General features: G+C 40.6%; 1 protein-coding gene across 3 annotated transcripts in view; it reads left to right on the top strand.

The window, feature by feature from the left end:
• Positions 1 to 22,295, top strand: part of B3GNTL1 (UDP-GlcNAc:betaGal beta-1,3-N-acetylglucosaminyltransferase like 1) — a 308,903-nt gene that overhangs the window by 9,236 nt on the left and 277,372 nt on the right. For 2 of the 3 annotated variants that reach the window (XM_007072584.4, XM_043528665.1), the window contains exon 4: positions 8,216 to 8,280. In XM_007072584.4, the coding sequence (XP_007072646.2) occupies positions 8,216 to 8,280 (65 nt within the window). Of the gene's footprint in view, positions 1 to 7,796; positions 8,038 to 8,215; positions 8,281 to 22,295 lie in introns of those variants that run through there. The other variant, XM_037914032.2, reaches the window with a different exon arrangement.

Here is a 22,295-nt window from a genome sequence, read left to right as displayed (position 1 = left end):
TTTCAACCTAGCTTTCTTTTTCTATGATGTGGAAGAAAAGGCAGAGTAGTTGCTTTCATGAGAAGGGGCAGAGGCCTGAGGAGGAACAGAACAAAATACCTTTTAATAAATGTCTTCTAAAATTTATCTGTTGATTTGTTTATTAAGAAAGTTTTAACTTGTTAGGTAGGAATTCCATCTAATTTCACTAACCGTACGACTATAGCAGGGGTGAGCAAACTTTTTGGCCCGAGAGCCACGTCGGGGTTGCGAAACGGAATGGAGGGCGGGGTAGGGAAGGCTGTACCTCTGCAAACAGCCTGGCCCCTGCCCCATATCTGCCCCCTCCCACTTCCTGCCCCTTGACTGCCCCCCTCAGAGCCCCTGACCCATCCCAACCCCCCCGTTCCTTGTCCCCTGACTGCCCCCTCCTGGAACCCCCCACCCCAACCGCCCCCTGGGACCTCACCTCCATCCAACCCCCCTTGCTCCCTGTCCCCTGACTGCCCTGACCCCTGTCCACACCCCCGCCCCTCGACAGGCCCCCCGACCCATCCAACACCCCACTCCTTGTCCCCTGACCAGGACCCCCAAGACCCCCATCCCTAACTGCCCCCCCAGGACCCTCCCCATCCACGCCCCCCCCCAGTTCCTGTCCCCTCCTCCCGGGAGCCCCTGGGACCCCACCCCGTATCCAGTCCCCTCCTCCCGCCGCTTCTTGTCTCCTGACCACGCCACCCGAACTTCCACCCCATCCAACCGCCCCCTGACTATCCCCCGGGACCTCTTGCCCCTTATCCAACCCCCCCTCCCCCTGCCCCCTTACTATGCTGCTCAGAGCGTCAGGACAGGCTTATTGGAAAGCCTGGGATGTGGGCTGGTGGAAGCCGTGATGCCTGCACGGCTGCAAGGGAGGAGGGACAGCAGGGGAGGAGCCGGGGGCTAGCCTCCCTGGCCGGGAGCTCAGGGGCTGGGTAGGACGGTCCCGTGGGCCGTAGTTTGCCCACCTCTGGTCTATAGCCTGTAGTGTAAACCTTTATAAGGGTACCGTGTGTTCTCCGATTGATCTTCTTGTTTATCTGTCATCATTCTTAACATGAATTAAATGTACATATTGAATAGGTGGGGAAGCAGTCTCCTAGTAGTTTGTTTTTCTTTTACTCATACTGTTTTTTCACAGTTCATTTTTTGCAGACAGTCTTGCTCAAAATATAAGACTACAACAAAAAGTATGTTGCTGTGTGAGGCTTTTGGTGTACAGTAAAATCAGTTTGCTTAGCTTATCAAATACAGTTTTTAAAATTTCTGACTAATAATTTTAAATAAAGTTAAGAATAAAATCCTCCTCAGGATTCCAGTTCATTGATAATATTTTCAAGATACATCTCTAATTTTCACATTTGCTGAAGAAGTTCTGCACTGCTTAGTTTGTGGTGTTAAAATCCTAACATCGGTATCCACCCCCTTCCCTGTTACCCATATGCTCCCAGGATACATCACAGTTGGAAATTAAAAGATTGTAGCTTTATTTACCACAGACTGATGTTGTACAGTGTTTTTAATAGAGCATTTACCCCAGTAGTGAAGTATTCAGTAGATATATAATTCATTCCTTTTGTATGTGGGCAGCCTTCTAGGCAATTTTTACCAACTTTGTTGAGTTGTTAAAAATTGCCATTGGTTATTTGCATGGTAAACAGTAATGCCTTCCTCCCCCATTAATATAATTCTTGATTGGGTTTTCTTCCCTTTCCATTCTCATGTGCGATGAGTTAGCCACACTACTCTCCAAAGATACTTGGTGACAAAACAAACTAGAGTTTTTAAAACATCCCTATTTCATTGCATTTGTATACTCTATTAGCTTTGCAATTTGTGTGTTCTGTTTGAAGAGATCCAGATAGTGCTTAAGAAAGAAGCAAAGTAATCCTATCTAATTATGCTGTATTTAAATGTAAACCTTAATCACATCACCTGCAGATGAATCACTCAGCCCTTCCATCATTGTAGAATGAGACATTGATCCCTGCAATGCAGCTCACATCATTGTTACTCTTCTTGTCTTCCCCTCTCACCTTTCTCTGTCTATTCCCTCTTCTGTGCTCCACCCAGCTATGTATAACTTTGCTCCACCCAGCTCCATGTATAACTGTGCTCATGCTGTTCTCGCACTGGCAGTTCACTTCTCTTTCTGATCTCTTCTTCAGTCTGAGCAGAGAACAAAGTGGAAGACTGGTCAGAAGAGCAGAGAGGAGGATGGTGTGCTGATAGTCTCTGTAGGAGCTGTATAGGCAACACCCGTGGATAGGGATAGGGGACAGAAAATTGGCCTTAAACAAATGTCCTGCAATATACCAGTAATTTGAGAGGCATAATTTTGGAACATCTTGAAACAATACTCTGGGTCAGTTTCTACTTTCTTTGATGAAGCAACCTGTTTGCAGCCCAAAAGAAACCTGTACTCATTCTAGGTGATACAGGCCCATTCAAGAAAGGCCTAATTTTATTTCAGGTAATTTTTAATTTCCTCTTCACAAACATTTCCAAACAATTTTGGTGTCAGTATATGGAAATAAATAAAATTTTGTTTGTGCACTGAATTAATCCGTGAATGACAAAAGCTCCTCTAGTTTTAGCAAACAAAACGTAATCAAAAGGTATGTTCATGTACATCCCATTAAATAATAATAAAACAAAATACACTTGGTTTTAAAAAACAGATTATTATGTAGGAGTCAATGTGAGATCACTCTTCATATAAGGACCTCTCTTGTTTTAGAGGCTGTTACATTTGGGGAGCCAGGGTAGTTTGAAATCTTTATTATGCTTTTGTCTTCAGTGATTTATTTTGGTATGTTTATGAGTAATTACAATTGGAAGGAATATTTCCTGTGAAAGAAGCCCCAACACAGAAACAATGTGGCAGTCGGTATTCAAGTCTATGGACTATTTATATGGGATTAAAATTCATTTCTGATTCTTTTCGATCATGTAAAAGAAAGGGGGGGGGGACTAAAAAAGAAAGGGTCACTGGCTTTAAAAAAAATCCTTTTTCTTTCCAAGAGCAAGGAATGTTAATATCTCACTGAGGCTTAAGTTTTTACTGTTGTGACCATAGTAACAGGCTCTTTTCACTAAGTAAGCAGGCCTTACAAAAGAGAGTTCTGGCACAAACATTTGATTTTCTTCAGTACAGTAATATTGAAGCAAATTCTTTGCTTATGCCAAACACAGGATTCATTGTGAGAAACCAATTTTCAATATCTAGTTTCCCCAGGGAGTTAAATCTCTTCTTAAATCACAAAATTAACATACCTTTGTTATTCTTAAGACACTGTTGTTATAAGTAACTGTTTAATAAAATTCCAGACATGTGTTTTAATCTAGAAAAAATATTTTATACCTTTTTTGACATAACATTTTATACTTCAAATTCCCACCCCCCCCAAAACATTCGATTTAAAAGCAGTATCTTAAAGATTTTGGAAAGTTCCTTATCTATGAATCTTTTAACTTTCATCTTGAAGTTGAGTCACCTTGCCTTTTTTTTTCTTGATCACTGCTTCCTTGGACTTCACTCATTTTACAGTGATGACTGTTGAAATATCATGTTAATAGTGAGTGAAATATGTATATAGGCTTAGTTACAGCTGATCCTGGTAGAATAGGTATTGATCCAGTGCAGGGATTACGAGTGCAAGGTCAACTCCATCCTACTCTTTTTCCCTTTCCCTTAGGAGGCAACTATTCAAAACTATGGATTCTCCTGTTTGGCATGTCCAGACTTGCTAATTTGCTTTAGCTGTTTCTTACTGAAGCTGTGGATGCCAGAAATTCAACTCTAGTCTTGTGAGAACTGTTGAATTTACCAACTGGTTTTGTCGTATGAGTTACTATTACATATAAAAGATATTAAAAACAACTCGTTTAGGTGTAACCTTGAGTGCTACTGTGCTGTTGGTGGTTGGGCCAAAGTGCTCCCAGGAGGTAGTGGAAAATGCAGACAGGAAATGATCTCTTTGCTTTGAATTCTCAGGAAGAATGATGAAGGACCTATCTGTACTGTACTATAACTGACTTACGGAAGTCAGTTACAGTACAGTACAGATGTTATAGTACAGTACAGTCAGAGTACAACAGTTGTTCCTTGATTTACTTTCAGTATGAATCTGTCTGTATTACTAGTTCAGAGCTCTAGCCTGGTTAGGGAACATGCTTAAGGTCCCATAGAAAGTAATTTCTGTAAATACGGATCAAGGATCTTTATTAGAATTAGATGAGGTATTATCCTTAAAGATACTCTGTATCTGTGCTTCACTTTAAAGCTTCCCCACCCTTGCCATTACTGTCTACCTGCTGTAGATTTAAAGATATACTACACATATCTTCTAGACTATACAGTGGAATAATCTAGTAACCTGGTCAGGTGACAACCATCCTGTAACAAGGTTCCTGACTTAGCTGCACTTGTGGCATAGTCGGGGCCTAAATTACAGGTATAGTATTAAATAGGACTTGTAAGGTTTTTCAGATTAAATTAGGTGCCCTTGTGCTTGCCTCCTGCAGAACAATCTGTAGAAGGAGGAAAAGTACAGGTACCAGGCAGTTAACTTAGGCCTTATCTACACTGGAAAGTCACACCAGTTTAATTGAATTGGTTAAAATCACTCTTTAAGTTAACCAGTGCAGCTTTCTCATGTAGACAACATCTTAGATGTTAACTCCTGGAGTTGTCACCACATTTAGCCCTTTGGGGAAAGGGTTTGTAAATGCTCAGAGAAGGGCATGCAACTTTGAAACCCTATGGACTCTAATGATGTATGGAAGATCAGTGCTATTCTTGTATCTTTCAGGGCATGCATGTTAAGCACTCCTGTGCTGTTCCTCGTCCTTTGTCTTCCACTTAAGAGAGAATGCACTGAAAAGCCATGCTGTCCTTTTTTCTTCTGCCTTTTCTTTTCTAGGGGATGGTAGAATTTGTGGAGGGGGGTTAAGGATGACTTCACCAGCTGTTTGGCATAGCTGCTTCTTGGCTTCACCTCTTTTTTTAAATAGTTTTGCTTATTAGTAGGACTTGTCTTCATGTACAAGTGACTTTTAAATAGATTTAGTTAATCCGGTGCAATAGGCTGGGTGAACACTTTTAATTCAGTTTTAAACAGGCTTATTTTGCTTTAATTTCATTCCATTAGGAATAGATTTAAGCTAAACTGAAATAAGACACTCATAAACAGAAATAGGAGTATCCACACAGGTTTTCAGTGGATTAACTAAACTGCTGAAAGTTTTTGTGTTGACAAGGCCTTAGTAAAAATCATTGTACGCTTTTAGAAACAGCCTGGGTCTCCTCTCTTAGAGCTGCACTGTTAAGGTGGGCACAATGGATCCATGATATCAGCATTATAATTTGACGACACTTTTGTGTGTGTCTGTGTTCCCATGGAGAGGTTTCCATGTAAGCATTCCATATTTATGCTCATTGTAACTGTATGCCTTTTGATTTGCTCCCCTCAGCACTCCATGTAGCTCTAGATAAAGAGAATAACCAATATTATATTATTTCCTGTTGAAAGAGAGGGGCAGTCTGTCTAAAATAGTCTCTGCAGCACTGGAAAATTTTCTATTTATTACAGAACAGGCAGAGTAGTACTCTGCAGGCTTTTTTCTCTTATGCCTTGCTGCAGTCCTCTAAAGGGCCTACACCACAGGCCAAAAAGATTGGCTGGTCTGCAAATTCTTGCCCTTTTGATTTTTTTGTCTATGATTTACATTAGAATAGCATCTAGAGGGCCAAGATGAGGATTGAGGCCCTGTTGTGTGAAGGTTTGTACAAATGCAGTAAAAGTCAGTCCATGGTCTAAAGAACTTGCAGTATTGGTTAATGACAAAAGGCAGATGAAACAATAGGTGGGAATGGGGGAGGGAGGACAATGTAACAGTAATACTAGAGTGTTTTAGCATAGACTAGATGTGAATACAGTGTACACTTGACGTAGCTCAGCATTTGCCTAGTTGTGATCAACTGGTGAAATTGCTAAATAAGGGTGGTGTGTACATCTGTTCACTAAGGCCTGGACTGAGCCTACCAACCTATTTCATGTAGGCTGGCATAAAATGGTGGTTATATGAGCCATAAAGTGGTGATGATTTGTACTCATTATTAATTTGCTTCTGGGTTTGAACCAGTATTGTAGATTGACCAGTGTTTTAAACTAGTATGGTGAAAGTCCATTACAGTCCCCATAGGAAGAGAGTACACTATCCATGCTCAATCCTACTTAAGACAAGGAAGATTATGAAAACTGTGGCTATTGAATTTTTTAATTTCTAGTGAATACAACTGTAGTTTAAGTTAAAAAAAATCCCTGAGCATTTTTTTAACCCTTTACTGAAGAATCTAAAGAGAAGAGCACCAACATTTACACTAGTTAGGAAAAAATAAGTGTTATCTTTTTCTTCAGAGCATAAGATGATCACCAGTTGGAGTCAGTAAGAAATGTTCCTCATGATATGCTACTGTATATGCCTTCTTCTTAAGCATCTGCCATTGGCTGTTGTTGGAGGAAGATTACTGGCCTAGACAGATTAATAATCTTTTCCAGTCTGTCAATTTTTATTGTTTTAGGGTAAAGACCTCTAGAGCAGAGGTTCTTAACCAGGGATCTGGGACCCCCTGGGGGTGTGGGGGGACTGTGAGCAGGTTTCAGGGGTTCCACCAAAATAAACCAGAGAGCAGGTCCAGCGTTAGACTCACTGGGGCCCAGGGCACAAAGCCCAAACCCGAGCAACTTAGCTTTGCGAGGCTTCCTGTGATGTGAGGCCCTGGACAATTGCTCTGCTTGCTACCCCTAACACTGGTCCTGGCTGTTAATCTACTGAAAAACAGTTGTTATGGCACTAGTGGGCCATGGAATTTTTATAGCATGTTAGGGGTGGGGGGACCTCAGAAAGAAAAAGGTTGAAATCCCCTTCTCTAGAGCAGAGTGTACATAGGCAAAAAGGAAGCACCCATGTAAAATATGTAGTCAAGTTTGCATCCGAAGCTTTTCATTAAAAACAAATGTTTCTCTGCAGTCCTCTTGGTTTTCAACTTGAATAACAACCCCATACCCCCCAGAAAATTCAAACCCCTCAAAGAGTCAGATTCCTGGTTGTCCATTTGCTATTCAGAACTGCAAATTACTGTACAGAATATCCTCACCAAATCTTGAGGAAGTCACTTACACCCATAAAGGCAAAGAGTGGAGTGTCAAATATTTTTCTTCCTTTAGTTTCCCTATCCTGGAGAAATATATTTTTACACACATTGGTTGACGGTCGACCATTTGGTCATCTAAACACTATAAAATATATAATTTACAGGTGGGAAAAAAAGATTGCCCCACTGTTACTACCTGAGTGCCCGTGGCTTGTAATTATGGAGCTGTATTGTTAGCACTAGTAGAGCTGCAGTCTTTTCCATCAGACTAACGAGGGACGAAATCTACTTTAAAATGGAATGCTTCTCTAAGCAAAGGAAGCCATTCCAGAAATAGAAGGCCCAGAAGGAGGAGTGTAGGCATGAAGGACTTGGACGAAACCATGGGCTCATTAAAGGTGGAGAGATCAAAATGAGGGGGATTGCATTCAGGAGTTTGTTTTTCATAGATGTTTTGTGCTTTTAAAGAGTAAAGTTGTGTGTGTTTAAGAAATTCCTTTGCTTTGCTTTTTGTCTCCTCCCTTTATGCCCTTAGAGGGATTAACTAGAAACCTGAGCACTCACTGCCAGGTGGTCTCAGGGGAATGCATTCAAGCAATTGGGGGCTTGGGTGGGCTGAGAGCTGAGCCCAGGCTTCCAGTGTCTAGGTGACCAGACTGCAGGATCCCACTGCTCAAGAATGATTTCAGACATGGGGCCTGTGCCTGAGGAGTGTGCCTCTGAGGAGTGCACCTGAAGGACCCAGAGCCAGGAACAGTGATCAATCACTTCCCAGACCCAGAGATCTTAGCAGCATGTGAGATGCAGTGTTTGGATCACATCACAACAGACTGGTGTTGTTGAGAGCAGGACTGGACCAGGTAGCCACAATACTTCAAAGATTCCTGTTTAAGGCATGTAAAACAAACATTTTTCATGATAACATAGATCTCCACTTGTGTGTCTCATTTAATCTTGACTACAGTATAAGTTAAAAAATGTTGCGATGAAAATAATTCTAAAGTTATGTGAAACATTATCTCTTTACTTTCTCTTTAGTTGGCTTTGCTAAAAACCAAGCAGTAATACAGAGTTCAGGGACCTACCTCTGCTTTCTGGATTCTGTAAGTTAACTCTTTACATTTTATTTAGTTTTGTCAACAAAACACTTAGATTGTTTTTAATATGGTGGTTGATTTTTCTTAAGTCAAGTTGTTTAAATGTGTTTCACACATGTTAAGTACTCAACTTTGTATTAATCTTTCAACCTTGTATATAGCTGCAGACTTTTTTACCTTCTGCTCTGATCCCATTTGATCTCACAAGCTGCTGTAAAAAAGGCTGAGTCAGCTCAATATTTAGGCATTCTGCAGGAGAGATGGTATTGATGATTCAGTAAGACTGAATTTGAGTTGGAACTGAACCAGGCCTTTGTGTAGTGATGGGGCACTATGCTGCTGCTGGAAGTCCAGTTTTTTGGATACAGTGTAAAATCAAAGTCCTGATTGCTTGTGGTCTTTATAAAAAGTGTCATGAGATCTTTTAAGAATGGAGATGTTAATGCTAGAGTCCTGGCTAGATTTTTAACTCAAGTAATCACATTCTGATTCTATAAATTCCTCTTGCAATATCAATTGGATGCAGTATTTTTTAAAAATGTCCTATATTGATCTCTTGATGCTAAACATTATTAAACAGCTGATATGTTTTACATTTGTTCATGGTCCAAGGAGTCTGCCAGTGATTTCTTGTCTCTGCCTTCCCATTCAAGAACTAAGTGTGGAATATGTTTTGCTGGCAGTTTCCTGCTTGACTAGTTGAAATATTGCTAATGCCATTTAGTGCTGTATTTGGTGACATAGTTACATGTTGCCTTTTTAATTTAATTTCATTATATTAAGGTTTTTCTAATTTCCTACCTAAATAGATTTTTTTTTAAAGGAGTTTGGTACTCGAGGAAGGTTGTGGAAAGTGACTTTTCAGAATGTGCATGTCAAATACCACACATACAGTCCAGAGGTGACAGTTTGAGCATTCAGAGTTATAGATTTTATATGAATCCTTGGGTGTTTGCAGATCTCACTTCATTCACATAGCAGAAAGTTATTCATTTCAGTAGCTTGCACCCAAGTACAGTGCAAAAGTGTGTTTACCAGGTCTCAGTGTTAGTTTCCTAACGGTTTCATTCGGAAGCAAATGTTAAAAAAGTAAGTCTGAGGAGATAAGTTCAGTGTTCTAGATTTTGTTCGCTTACTAAACAACATTGTGTTTTAAGCAGGTTATAGATGTTTCATGTAAATTGTGCCTATGAAGTGAGTGACTAAGGCCTTCATCCTGCATGATTGCAGTCAATGGGCGTTTTCCAATTGATTTTAGTGGGCTTATGATCAGGCTCCATTTGTATGAATGTGGGCAGGTTCAATGCAAACTGCCCCAGGCATAACCAAATCTTACCCATCTTAACTCCTGTGAGTAGTTCCATGAATTTGAGTCCTATTGACTTTTGGGGTTCAATGGCACTACTTGCATGAGTAAAGCAAGCAAGATGTGACCCACAGTCAGTTGTTATTTGCAAACCCCTAGGTATCCCAGCCTTAGACAATTGCTCCACATTGTGTAGCGTGGTTAAATGCTGGGGATTTAGGATGAAACCACCGCACCAATTTTTCTTGTGAGCTTAGCCAGCAAAATCCCATGTCTCCAGAAGTAAAAAGTCTGTTGCACCATGTAGCGCAATGTCACATCTCTGCAAAATACATATATATATGTGATTCATTGTGGTAAATATCAGAGGGGATTATTCTGTCCCTTCCAGTACAGACAAATTTAGTTTTAAATCAGGCGATTATAAATCAGAGCATTACTTATATTTTTTATTTGACATTGAAGAGGAGAGAAACTGTGTGTGTAAATCTCTTTTAAATGTTTGAATTCTTATTTACATGTATATGTCATGTACCTTTACACTGCTGCATAATTTCCCTTCACTAGTTAGCTCTAGAGGGTAAAGTAATCTGTAGCAATCATTCACAAATATTAAGGCTGAATAATAATTTTTTCTCCCAGATGTTCTAATGGATGGTTCGGATTTGGTGGAAGATTAATTTTGAAATGAATGTGTGCTGTATACATTTAGGACCATTGGAAGTGGTTCCAAACAAAACTTTTATTGTCCAAGCTTGAAAAATAATTGAAAATAGGTAGAGAATATTGGTTCTCTGTTTAATTTCTACATATTCACACCAACAACTAGATGTTTCAAAGGTGAAATCATTCTGAGCTAGCAAAACTCAAGTCCCTGTATACTAGAAGTTATATATCAAAGATTATTATGTGTTATTAAAGATAATGTTCTGCTATTTTTCTTTGTGGCTGCTGTTGTTGGCTAAAAAACATTAACATAGAGGGGATAAAATAATTGCAGAAACTGCTACAAAACTAGGAATTCATCAGTATTCTGTCTGACAGTAGCTACTAGATACTATGTGGTAATAACCCAAACACAGATGTTTCCAGCTGTGTGACTGAGCTGTCTGTGTCTGCTTCCATATGCCCCCTCACTTCTTAGGTTCAGTTCACCAGTCCAGTATCAAGTTATTTAGAAAAGAATGTTGATATCAGGCATGTGGAATGTGCTGCATTATTGCCAAGAAATTGATTTTAAGATTTGCATTCATAGTTGCAAGTTCTGGGTTACTACAGAGCAGGTTACATAATTCATTATGCATTTGGTATATGTGAGGAGAGAATGTGTTGCTTTTTAGGACTTCTTGCTTGTGTATCTTTGAGGAAGTATTGACTCCAGAGAGAACTGTTTACTTGCTATCTCAGCTGGAGTCAAGCTGCTTATATCTCAAAGCACGAGTAGCTTTGTGATGACAGTGAATTGGGAAGAAGGCAGACAAAAGAGGATACAAGGCTCAAAATTTTCAGAATTTGATCAGCCCATTCTTGTGTTAAGTGCTGGTGGTTTGACTAAAAGCTAGTATGTTTTTGTTTTCTGCTATAACCATTGTTCTTCTTCGAGTGCTTGCTCATGTCGATTCCAAGTAGGTGTGTGCGCACTGCGGGCAGTTTCCAGAAGGTTTTTCCCCTAGCGGTATCTGTCCAGTTGGTCCAGGTGCACCCTGGAGTCATGCCGTCATGGCGCCACGTATGTAGTGTTGCTAACCCCCTGCCTCTTCAGTTCCTTCTTACTGCCTGTGACAGTTAGCCAGAACTTCATTTCTCTCTTGCTTCTGCAAGGGTTTCCCTAGTGGTTTTCTTGTAGTTACCTGTAAATAGTTAAAATAGTTAGTTTCTTATTTAGTCTTAGTGCACCCAGCGTATCAACATCAATGTGGCATGCACCAGCATCTATGAGGGAGACCTCGGCGCTGAGAAGGGACTCTAGCTCCAGAGACTCTCGGTACCAACAGGATTCTCTGATACAGAGGGGCTCCACCCACGGCTCAGTCAGGCACCGCTCCCAGTCTCCAGTACCCCATAAGAAACAGAAGAAGTTGGAGAGGGAGCACTTGTCCATGCCAACGTCGGGGCGAAAGGCCCTGAGTGCATTGTGACTCGTGCAGGGCCACTCAGGCACCGCACTTACGTGTCCAGAAGGAGCGGACACAGATCGGAGTAGAGGCACACAAGAATGGACCTGGGTCAGCAATTCCATAATGTGCCCTGGCCTGCGCAGTGGCAGTTACTGGTGCAGTGGCCTTTTTGGACTCCATGGACATTCCATCAAGCCCCAGGGTCTCATTCCAGGAGGTCTCAGTCAGTGATCTCTGAGAGCCGTGCACCTCCTCTGCTTCCCTTGGTGTAGAACCAACCGCACGGCACTGAACTAGCCACCGTACCAGAGGAGCCAGCACCGCGAGACCCACTTGGTGCGGAAGGTCAGGAGCAAGAACCTGTTCCCGTACCGGCCTCCTCATCCTCGTCACCAGATGAAGCTGTAGCAGGATCTCTCCAGCCCCCGCATTCGAGGAGAGTAGTGTTCACCAATTGCTTTTGAGGAGAGTGGCCCAGAACCTGGTACTCCAGGTCGAAGAAGTCACCGAGTCCTCGGACCACATGGTGGACATCCTGACTTCACTGGGCTTGTCCTGTATTGCTCTGCCACTAACTCAATGATTCAGGACACCACAAAGTCTCACAGGCAGACCCCTGCCTTGCTGCCCCTGACGGCAAAGAGGACTGAGAGGAAATATTTTGTCCCCTCTAAAGGGTTTGAATTAGAGCTGTCAAGCAATTAAAAAAATTAATCGCAAATCATGTGATTAATCGCACTGTTAAACAATAATAGAACACCATTTATTTAAATATTTTTGGATGTTTTCTATATTTTCAAATATATTGATTTCATTTACAACACAAAATACGAAGTGTACAGTGCTCGCTTTATATTTTTTATTACAAATATTAGCACTGTAAAAAACAAAAGAAATAGTATTTTTCAATTCACCTAATACAAGTACAGTAGTACAATCTCTTTATCATGAAAGTTGAACTTACAAATGTAGAATTATATACAAAAAACCCCTGCATTCAAAAATAAAACAATGGATTTCAAACCACCAGGGAATCCTCAGCAGATATAGCTTCAATTCGTGGGGAGATATATCAAAGTTTATTGAGCTACTGCCATCAGAATCTAGGGCAGAATTCTCCACCTTGGTGGAGGAGGGGAAGCTAGTGGCACGGGCCACACTGCAGGCAGCCCTGGACGTTGCCCTTTCAGCTGTTTAGACCATGTCTTCGGCCGTGGCCATGAGAAGGAGCTCTTGTCTGCAGGCCTCAGGACTCCCAAATGAGGTCCAGCAGTCCACTCAGGATCTCCCATTCGAAGGCTCCTCCCTCTTTTTTCTGAAAAGACAGACTCACGGCTACATCACCTTAAGGACTCAAGGGCCACCCTCAAGTCCCTTGGCATGCATACCCTGGCATTGCAACGAAGGCATTTTAAGCCCTAGCCCCTGCCACGCGGTTCGCCGTTCCCTGACAATGCACTAGGACCGCCTACTTGGCTAAGTGGAGTATTTCTCCCATGCAGTCATCAGTACCCTTTATCTTGGACTATCTGTTGAACCTGAAGCAACAGTGTCTGTCAGTGTCATCAATAAAGGTTCAACTGGCTGCCAGTTCTGCTTTTCAGCCAGGGGTTGCAGGCTGATCAGCCTTCCTTAACCCAATGATTGGCCGCTTTTTAAAGGACTGGACAGAGCATATCCTCAAATTCAACAACCAATCCCTGCATGGGACCTTAACTTGGTGTTTTCAAGACTGATGGGGGCCTCCCTTTCGAGAACCTAGCAACATATTCGCTACTCTGCCTGTTGTGGAAAGTAGCATTCTTGGTGGCGATAACCTCATCTAGGACAGGGTCCAAGCTTAAGGCCCTAACATCCAAACCTCTATACACTATCTTCTCTATGGACAAGGTTCAGCTTTGACCTCACCCAGTCTTTCTTTCCAAAGGTTGCCTCTCAGTCTCATGCCAATCATGACCTTTTTCTCCCAGTTTTTTACCCTAAGCCACACGCTAACAGCTGGGAACAAAAGCTCCGTGCTCTGGATGTTTGGCAATCATTGGCTTTTGGTATTGAACAGATGAAGGCTTTTCGAAAATTTAGCCAGTTTTTTGTTGCAGTAGCAGATAGGATGAAGGGCCTCCTAGTGTCTTCTCAAAGAATCTCCTGGTGGATTGCTTCCTGCGTTCGAACATGCTATGACCTAGCAAAGCTGTCAGCCCCTGCACTGACAGCGCACTACGCAAGGGCGCAAGCGTCCTCAGTGGCATTCCTGGCCCAGGTCCCAACACAGGAGTTCTGCAGGCCGCAACATGGTCGTCAGTCCACACCTTCACCTCACACTACACCATCATACAACAGGCCAAGGATGCTGCGTTTGGCAGAGCGGTATTATAATCTGCGAATCAATGAACTCCGACCCCTCCTCCTAGGAAATGCTAGGAAGTCACCTACTTGGAATTGACATGAGCAAGCACTTGAAAAAGAAAAAATGATTACCTACCTTTTCGTAACTGTTGTTCTTTGAGATGTATTGCTCATGTCCGTTCCAAGACCCACCCACCTACCCCTCTGTCAGAGCCAGCTGGCAAGAAGGAACTGAAGAGTTGGTGGTTCAGCAGGGCCCTCTGTGCAGCGCCATGATGACGGGACTCCAGAAGGAATGAGTGTGTTCAGTTATGAACTACAGTTACTGATTACTCAACCCCTCATACTCTGTAACATATACTATACTATCAGACTTATTTTAAACACCATTGAAAAGCTTTATGCCAGCTACGTTGTGGTACATGATTTTTGTTTTATGTATGCTTGTTTCTTGACCAATTCAAAGACAATATTGCGTTTACTGCCAGAATGCTGCTGCTCACTAACAATTCAAAGTGATATTATCAGGAAAGGAGGTTAAGTTTATTTACCGTACGTGAGGAGAAAGCTCAGGAATTAATGTTCCTTTATTTGAATTGGTGGCTGCTGATCTTTTCCTCTTCAGTTGCCTATGATGTAAAACTGAGCATATGGCTGCATATGTTTGTTGACTAACTAGAAATAAAGGGTCAATACTAGCTACAGAACTATTAGACAGAGTGTGTTTGGGGATTTCCTCCAAAGCTCTCCATTCCCATTCTCCATCCACTGTATTGTAATTTCAATTATTTTGGTAATTTTTTAAAACCAGTATGATTATATTGTGTTGTTTTGACAAATAAAATATGCAGAATTTTGCAGAATTTTAAAATATTGTGTGCAGAATTTTTACATTTTTGGTGCAGAATTCCCCCAGTAGTAAGTATTTTTGCTCTGTCAAATCAGTACTCTAAAGCTTAGGTAAAGAAGCAATGATCAGACTTTCTATTGTAGATTCATTTATTTTGTGGGGTTTTGTAATCTATTTACTCTCTATCCACCCAAAAAAAAAAAAAATCTTTGACATGTGCTAAGGCAAGCTACATTTCAAAATAGAAGACAAGGTGGAAACAATTTTAATCCCCGTTACCTGTGCAGCGATATAGAGTGAGCTGTACATTGTTGCCACTACTCATAAGCATTAAAAAAGAAAGACGGAAAGGTCAGTTGAGGGCACATTATGCGTTCAATGATCTATAAAAGAATAAAATTTTTACTAAAACTTTTCAAATGTTTTTAAAATTTGAATACTTTCATTTAGTATGTAAGAGGTTTAGCATATAATTTAAAATAATAAAAAAAGCAAACATTTAGTTCAAGTATTTAAAATACTTTCTAATAACTCGTAGGTTTATAGATGTTTTTCAGTGCCTATATGAAGTTCAGTTTATTTTTAAGTACATACTATGAGGAGGGTTTAATTGATTTTCCTATATGCTAATTAGGCAAATTCAAACCTTATCCCTAAATACTAAAATAAATGTAGGAGGCAAAACATAAAATACATTAATTAAACAAGTGAAAGTAGTGGAATTTGTAGGTGACTATTTTAGCATTAACCTTTGGTTTCATTCTTAATTTAGCACTTAAAATGGAATTGTTCCTTCTGTTTTGTAATACAAGGTCAGTCTTAATGAAGAATATATTTTACATGTTGAATTGCTATGTTCAGTCAAAACATGGAGAAAAATTAAATTTTCAGGCAAATTCTTCAGCAGGTTAGCACTCTGTAGTTTAGTGTAGTCCAGGCAGATTATGTATAGATGTGGCTAAGAAATGCTTGTCATTTTGAATTTGTCCAGACTGATTTAAGAAACAAATACTTAAACAGAGACAACTTTAAATAATGTCCTGAAGTTCAGATTTTTTGTTCTGAAGGTTTTTTTTCCCCACCAACCAGTGAAATCAAAACAAATAATTCGCTCAGTTAGCAATGTTTGTTTTGTTTTTAAGTGCAGTGTCTTGCTGTAAGGAAAACAGTTATCTGCTATAACTGGCTTTGGATATTTAGCAGCATCTGCAATTCTTCCAAGTGTAAGAACTTGTGGAACTTGACTGAAGCAAGCCAACCCTCTGTGGAAGGGATATAGCTGATATGAGCATGAGCAGGCAGAGTGCCTGTCTGTCTGAAAGGTGATGGAGCTCACGGCCCCCCAAAGGCAGAAACACATCTGGGCTTGTTTAGAAATCCCCGTTGGCTCTTCATGTGGAATAAAGACCTTTTCATTCCCCCATCTTTCAGCAAATTGCTTCTCTGCTTAAAATGGATTATGGAGAACAGAAAGCATGTTTGTAATCAACAACATTTGTATAAATTCTGGGTTATTTTGAGCACCTATCAAAGGATTCTATTTTTGGTTTGGTGCCTTGCTTATTGCTACTTTAAATAGTTATTTGACAGCATTTACATTTTATATACCTATATATATTTACATTTACAATAAACCACATATTATCTGACATCTTTTCATTGAATTTGTCAGTAAGTTTGTTATATGTGATTATTTTTAATAATAATTTCAGATATTTATGTGAGATTTTTATTAACTTGTAGCAACCATTTTGTGAATATGTAATAAATCGAGGTGTACACTGTTGACATAATAATTGAAACTGCAATGTCCCTCAGGGCTGGAAACTATCCTTTTTCTATTGTTTCAATTTTATTTGTTAAGAAGCATTGTATAAATACTTTCCTTTTAGCAGGGAAAATTAATTTGTGAACTTTTTTCTAAAGGGTATGAAAAGCACTATTAGAATGTTATGACTAATAGCTTACATTAGTAATATACATTTCATCCCAAAAGATTCCATGGTGCGTGCAAATTGGAGTCATTTAACTGAAATGCAGACACATTCAAGTAAAATGGGGCAGTTGGTTAACAGCACATAAGAGCTTTTAGGACAGGAAGTCAGGAATTCCAATCTGGTTGAAAGTGCAGGGAAAATTTAAATGGGTAGAATCTTAATACTAACTTTGACTATGACACTAGTTCCATTTTGGAAAAAAATGGCTTGAGATGCTTAATAGCCACCGGTGAAATCGATGGATTTGATTGATCACAATGAGCATCACATTTCGCTTTGCTGAAGTAAAGTATGACTGTGATATTTGCTGTGAGATTTTTCTCATAGTTAATCTACTTCTTGTGAGCCCTTACTGTTTTGAATCCGTAACATGTTCCACAAAAGACTAATTTAATTGTTTACTGTGATCTGTGTATCAGTCTATGATCCAGTCCATAGCAATGAGGAGAATTTTGCAGTGCTCCTAGAGCTGTATGGAGAGTCACAATCTGTCTCCAAGACTCCCCACGACTCTTTGACATGCTGGCTTTACTACACTGCCAGGCGCAGTGGGGAGGTAGGGTTAAGGCCCCACTCCACGCATTCCTTGCCTCCTTCTGCCCATCTGCACAAGGGAGGCATGTGCAACTGCATAGTCTGCTTCATGCTGCACTCAGGAGGTGGTGGTACAATGCGCTGGTGCAAGGAAGTAAAGGGGTGCTTTTATAGCCTCTCAACTCCCTTGCACTCCTGCACAGGAAGGGCCACAATCTGGGCCAGTATCAGTGGAGAGCAGGTGAGAGGAATGCAGTGACGTGAGTATGGAATGTAAACACATATTTGGAAAGTGCAGTGAAACTTGTAGCAAACTATTGTCCTGGAGAGGATGAAGGTGCTTCTTGTCCACTGTTGAATTAGTTTGATGTGCACACGTCAATTTAAAATCTTCTGGCATAATCATATAACCTAGGTTAAAACTGTTGTTGAAAAACAGTATTCAGTACCAGCTCCAGAGGGGTAGCCTTGAAACTAGTTATCCTGTCAACGATTAGAACTGAATCACTTAGAATATTGCATATAATTCAGGGTACCTCAGAACTGAAAAATGTCAACAAATTGGAGGGAATTCAGAGAAATATGCAATTGAAGGGGCTACAGCACGGGTGGGCAAACTTTTTGGCCTGAGGGCCCCATCTGGGTGGGGAAATTCCATGCAGGGCTGGGGCAGGGGGTTGGGGTGCAGGAGGGAGTGCGGGATGTGGGAGGGAGTGTGGTGTGCAGGAAGGGGCTCAGAGCAAGGGGTTGGGGTGCAGGGAGGGGTGCAGAGTGAGAGGGGCTCAGGGCAGGGGGTTGGGGTGCAGGAGGAGTTCGGGGTGTGGGCTCCAGCCCGGCGCCACTTACCTTGAGCGGCTCTGGGATGGCAGCGGTGTGCAGCAGGGTTAAGGCAGGCTCCCTGGCCTGCCCTGGTCCAGCACTGCTCCGCTCCCGGAGGTGCCTGGCATCATGTCCTTGTGGCCCTGGGGGGGGGAGGGGAGAAGGGGGGCAGATGGCTCTGTGCACTGCCCTTGCATGTGGTTACCTCCCCTGAAGCTTCCATTGGCTGTGGTTCCCCATTCCTGGCCTATGGAATCTGCGGATGGCAGTGCCTGCAGGCGAGGGTAGCACGTGGAGCCCTCTGTCCCCCCTATCCCCCAGGGGCCACAGGGACGTGGTGCTGGCCACTTCTGGGAGCGGCACAGGGCCAGAGCAGGCAGGGAGCCAGCCTTAACCCCATAGCACCACGGGGGTGCCAATCCCGGGGGCCGGATCCAAAGCCCTGATGGGCCAGATCCAGCCTGTGGGCCATACTTTGCTCATCCCTGGGCTACAGGATTGAGTTAGAAAAGAAAAAATGATAAATGATGGACACAGTAATGTGATTGGAAGGACATGAAAACCAGTATTTGAAGTTTGAAAACAGTAAGGAGGAAGAGGAATTGTTTGGAGTGATCTAGGGATATAACTAGGAGTAATGGGATAAAACTGAGCAAAGGAAATGTTAAATTGGCTGTAAAGAAAATATTTCTGAAAATGAGGTCTCAGACTGTGGAGTAATCTCTTAAGGGAGCAGTTGAAGCCCTATCACTTAAGTCATTTAAATCTACACTGGACAAACTGAAATGTACTGTAGAAAACAATTTTGCAGTGGTTGATGGATTTACAAGATGCACTGACGGGTCTTTCCCATCTCTACTTTCTGAGCCTTTGAAAGCAAATTTGGACATGATCACAAGCTCTTGGCTACTTTAGTTGCACTTCTGAGAATCACATAGATATCGTAGTCTAGTGAAACTAAGCTACATTAAATTTTCAGTTGAACTTGGTCTATGGATTAAATCAGAAAAAAATGGTTTACTTTTTTCTGAAAAATTAGTCTGGATGCACTCTTTTTGTTTTTAATTGAAATCTGTTTAGTAATATGGATTGAATAATATGAATTATTTCTTAAAATAAAACATTATTTCCAAATTACATTTAAAATTATATTTCTCAATGTCACTTATAAAATGCCCCCTGAAATATGAAAAAATTAAGGCCTACCTACTTTGTGACGTGATTTAAATTTGTGATTTTTAAACAAAATGCGCCTAACATAAGAGGAATATTTTCTTTAAAATATGTTTGTCCAGTCACTGCCTTTTTGTTCCAAATTTTAAACCAAAAATCAAATCAAATCTCGTGTCTGTAGTTATAGAAACCAATCTTAAACAGTACATCTGTTATATTCATTATCTTAATTACTATATTTTTATAGGATTGCCCCATAACAATTCTGTAAATGTACAATAACTATTTTTGCATAAAGATAATCATTAGTATTAGATAACTAGAATTTCCAAAGTTGCTGAAAATTCTCAGAACCTTAGTTTAGTTTCACTATTATAGTGTGTGGTACACAGTGAATGATTTCTGTTGTTTGACTGGATAGTGGAGAAAACTTGAATGCACATGAACTGTGGAATAGTAAGAGAAATCTCATGTTTGTAGTACTTTAAGTATTATTTGGACACTAACTTGTTTAAAAAAAAATAAAAAGATTGGCACCGACCAACCAAAGCACAAGGCTACCAAAATTATCCAAAGGCGTTCTTATACGGTTTTATTTTGTACTTCTCACTGCATGTTTTACAGACAAAAGATTGTACACAGTAAATGCCTAAGTGCTGAAGATGAGCAGCTGGGTTGGTTTCCTTCTCTGTCTGGCCAAATACAGTCAGAAGAGGTGAATATACAGAGATACTGATGGTTCTGGTTTGGGGTTTGGTTTGTGGTTACAAATAGATGTATGTCATGTTGTTCTTTTGCTTTACCTGCTCCATTCTTTTGAACAGGCAAGGTAATGACACATAAAAGCCTCTTGGTCTCGTTGTTTTGTGGTGTAATACTACTTTTCTGTACCTATCTCCTTTTCACAAGAACAGAGCAGGTGGGGGAGAACTGAATTAAAGTGCATCATACATCCCCATGTCTGTGATAGCAAAAAACAAAACAAAACAAAAAACCCTCTTCCATTGGAGTTATTGCCAGGGTCACTTAGCAGAAAAGTTTGTATTTTAACCCTCATTTTCAGCATCAGGAGGGAAGTTTGAAAAAAAGTGGGAGGAGAATTTTAAAATTGGGTTACAGTTTGAATTTGTCTCCCTGGGTAGTACTGCCCCTTTTAAAACAAGCTAACATAGGCACTTTAATTAAGAATGTTGCTGACCTCTGTGGAGGCATAAGACAAAATCTGCAACCTGGTTCCTCTGCCAGTGGGGGGAGAGGCACCTGAATGACACAGCCTATTGGGTGTGGAACCAGTAATTTCTTGTTCTGCCACTTGTTAAACCATGCTAATACCATATATTTCTGTTGGGTTTGAAGTGATTAGTTGGGATGGACCCATTCTTTTTATGCAAACCATGTATTTATTTTTCAAATATCGAAACCGAAAGGAATATATCAGGTCAGGTAGAGGTATGGATTTTCATTTTATTTGTCTCTTGGGTAATACTCTCGTTGGTACAGATACAAATGCTCAGACTGTTACTACATTCATATGGTTGAAATTTAGCTCATAGCATGTAACATTTGGGTACTTTGGATGGGGTTTTCAAAAGCACTCAGTGTTGGCCTAACTCTGCTCCTTTTGAAGTCAATAGGTATTTTATTATGGACTTCAACCGGAGCAGTGGTAGGCCACTGTTGTTATTTTGAAAATCCAGCTCTGTATCTGTAATTGTGCATTGTTGCAATGTTAATGAATAATTATTGCTACCACAAGGAATAGTGGAGAATACAGTTAGGATACAGACATGATGTACACCCACTTCATACAACTGATGAGATAGAATTCCCCTGCAGACACTTCTGTGTGTGGGTTGAGTGGTCCAATTCTAGCATGGAAATAAGCATGGGGGGGACACAGTGAGAATATTTCACTGACAGAATGGCCTGTGTGGCTTGACTGGAGACTGTTTAATGGCATAATTGATGATTGTTGCTTTAGCGGAAAATAGAGGACATGAGGGAATCAAGTGAGGCATTAGCCCAACAAAAACTAAGCTGGCTCTTTATATAAACTCTGTGTGTGTGTGTGAGAGAGAGAGAGAGAGTATTGTCATGTCAACAGTGCTAATAAAGTTGCAGCTTATTACCTTTCCACTTACTGCATTTCTGCCATGAAATTGACATTAATTCAGTGCAGTTAGCAATTTAGACTGATGTGTCCCTGCAGTAATAGTGTTAGTTTCAAAAGTAATAATAGCTGAATTATTTATTGGTCCCTCCCTGCTGAATATAACCAGATTATTCATGTAAACGCACTTGGCAGTTGAACTAATTTCATACCTGCATTTAGAATCCAAAATGTTTTTGGTATTGAAACCAAATCTCACTATGTAGACCTTAGCTGTCAAGTTATCAGTCTGGTTATAAAAAGTTAAATCTAGTCATAGTTGATATATGTGCGCAAGGCCATGCAATGTTTATCTGAATGGTTTTGTCCTTTGGTTTGATCGTGTTTATTTTATTCAGGAAGCCCATTTTTTCTTTGTAATTTGAACATAAATCAATCAATTTCTGTTCATTATGCTCCCTGAATATTAATTGTGCAGGATCCATATATAAGGAGTCACAAGCACTGAAATTGTTTAGAACAAGAGTATATGTGGAAGGGCTGTGAGAGAGAAAGACAGCACTAACATTCCTTGCTTTTTAGTGGGTTTGTCTCTTACCACTCTTGTTTTCTTTTGTGTTTAACAAGTACTCAGTTAATAAGCCCTATATAATTCCAATAAGTGGTAGATTTAAAGATTACTATTTTAAAAATGTCTTCTGAAGCCTCTATAAAGTAATATTTTATATTAAGACCCATCTCTCTTCTTGGCATAAAGAATTAAGGTGAT

The sequence above is a fragment of the Chelonia mydas genome, chromosome 14 (assembly GCF_015237465.2).
Source record: "Chelonia mydas isolate rCheMyd1 chromosome 14, rCheMyd1.pri.v2, whole genome shotgun sequence".
Taxonomy (NCBI): Eukaryota; Metazoa; Chordata; order Testudines; family Cheloniidae; genus Chelonia; species Chelonia mydas.
The sequence above is the reverse complement of the archived record's forward strand: the minus strand, read 5'-3'. Positions and strand labels throughout refer to the sequence as shown.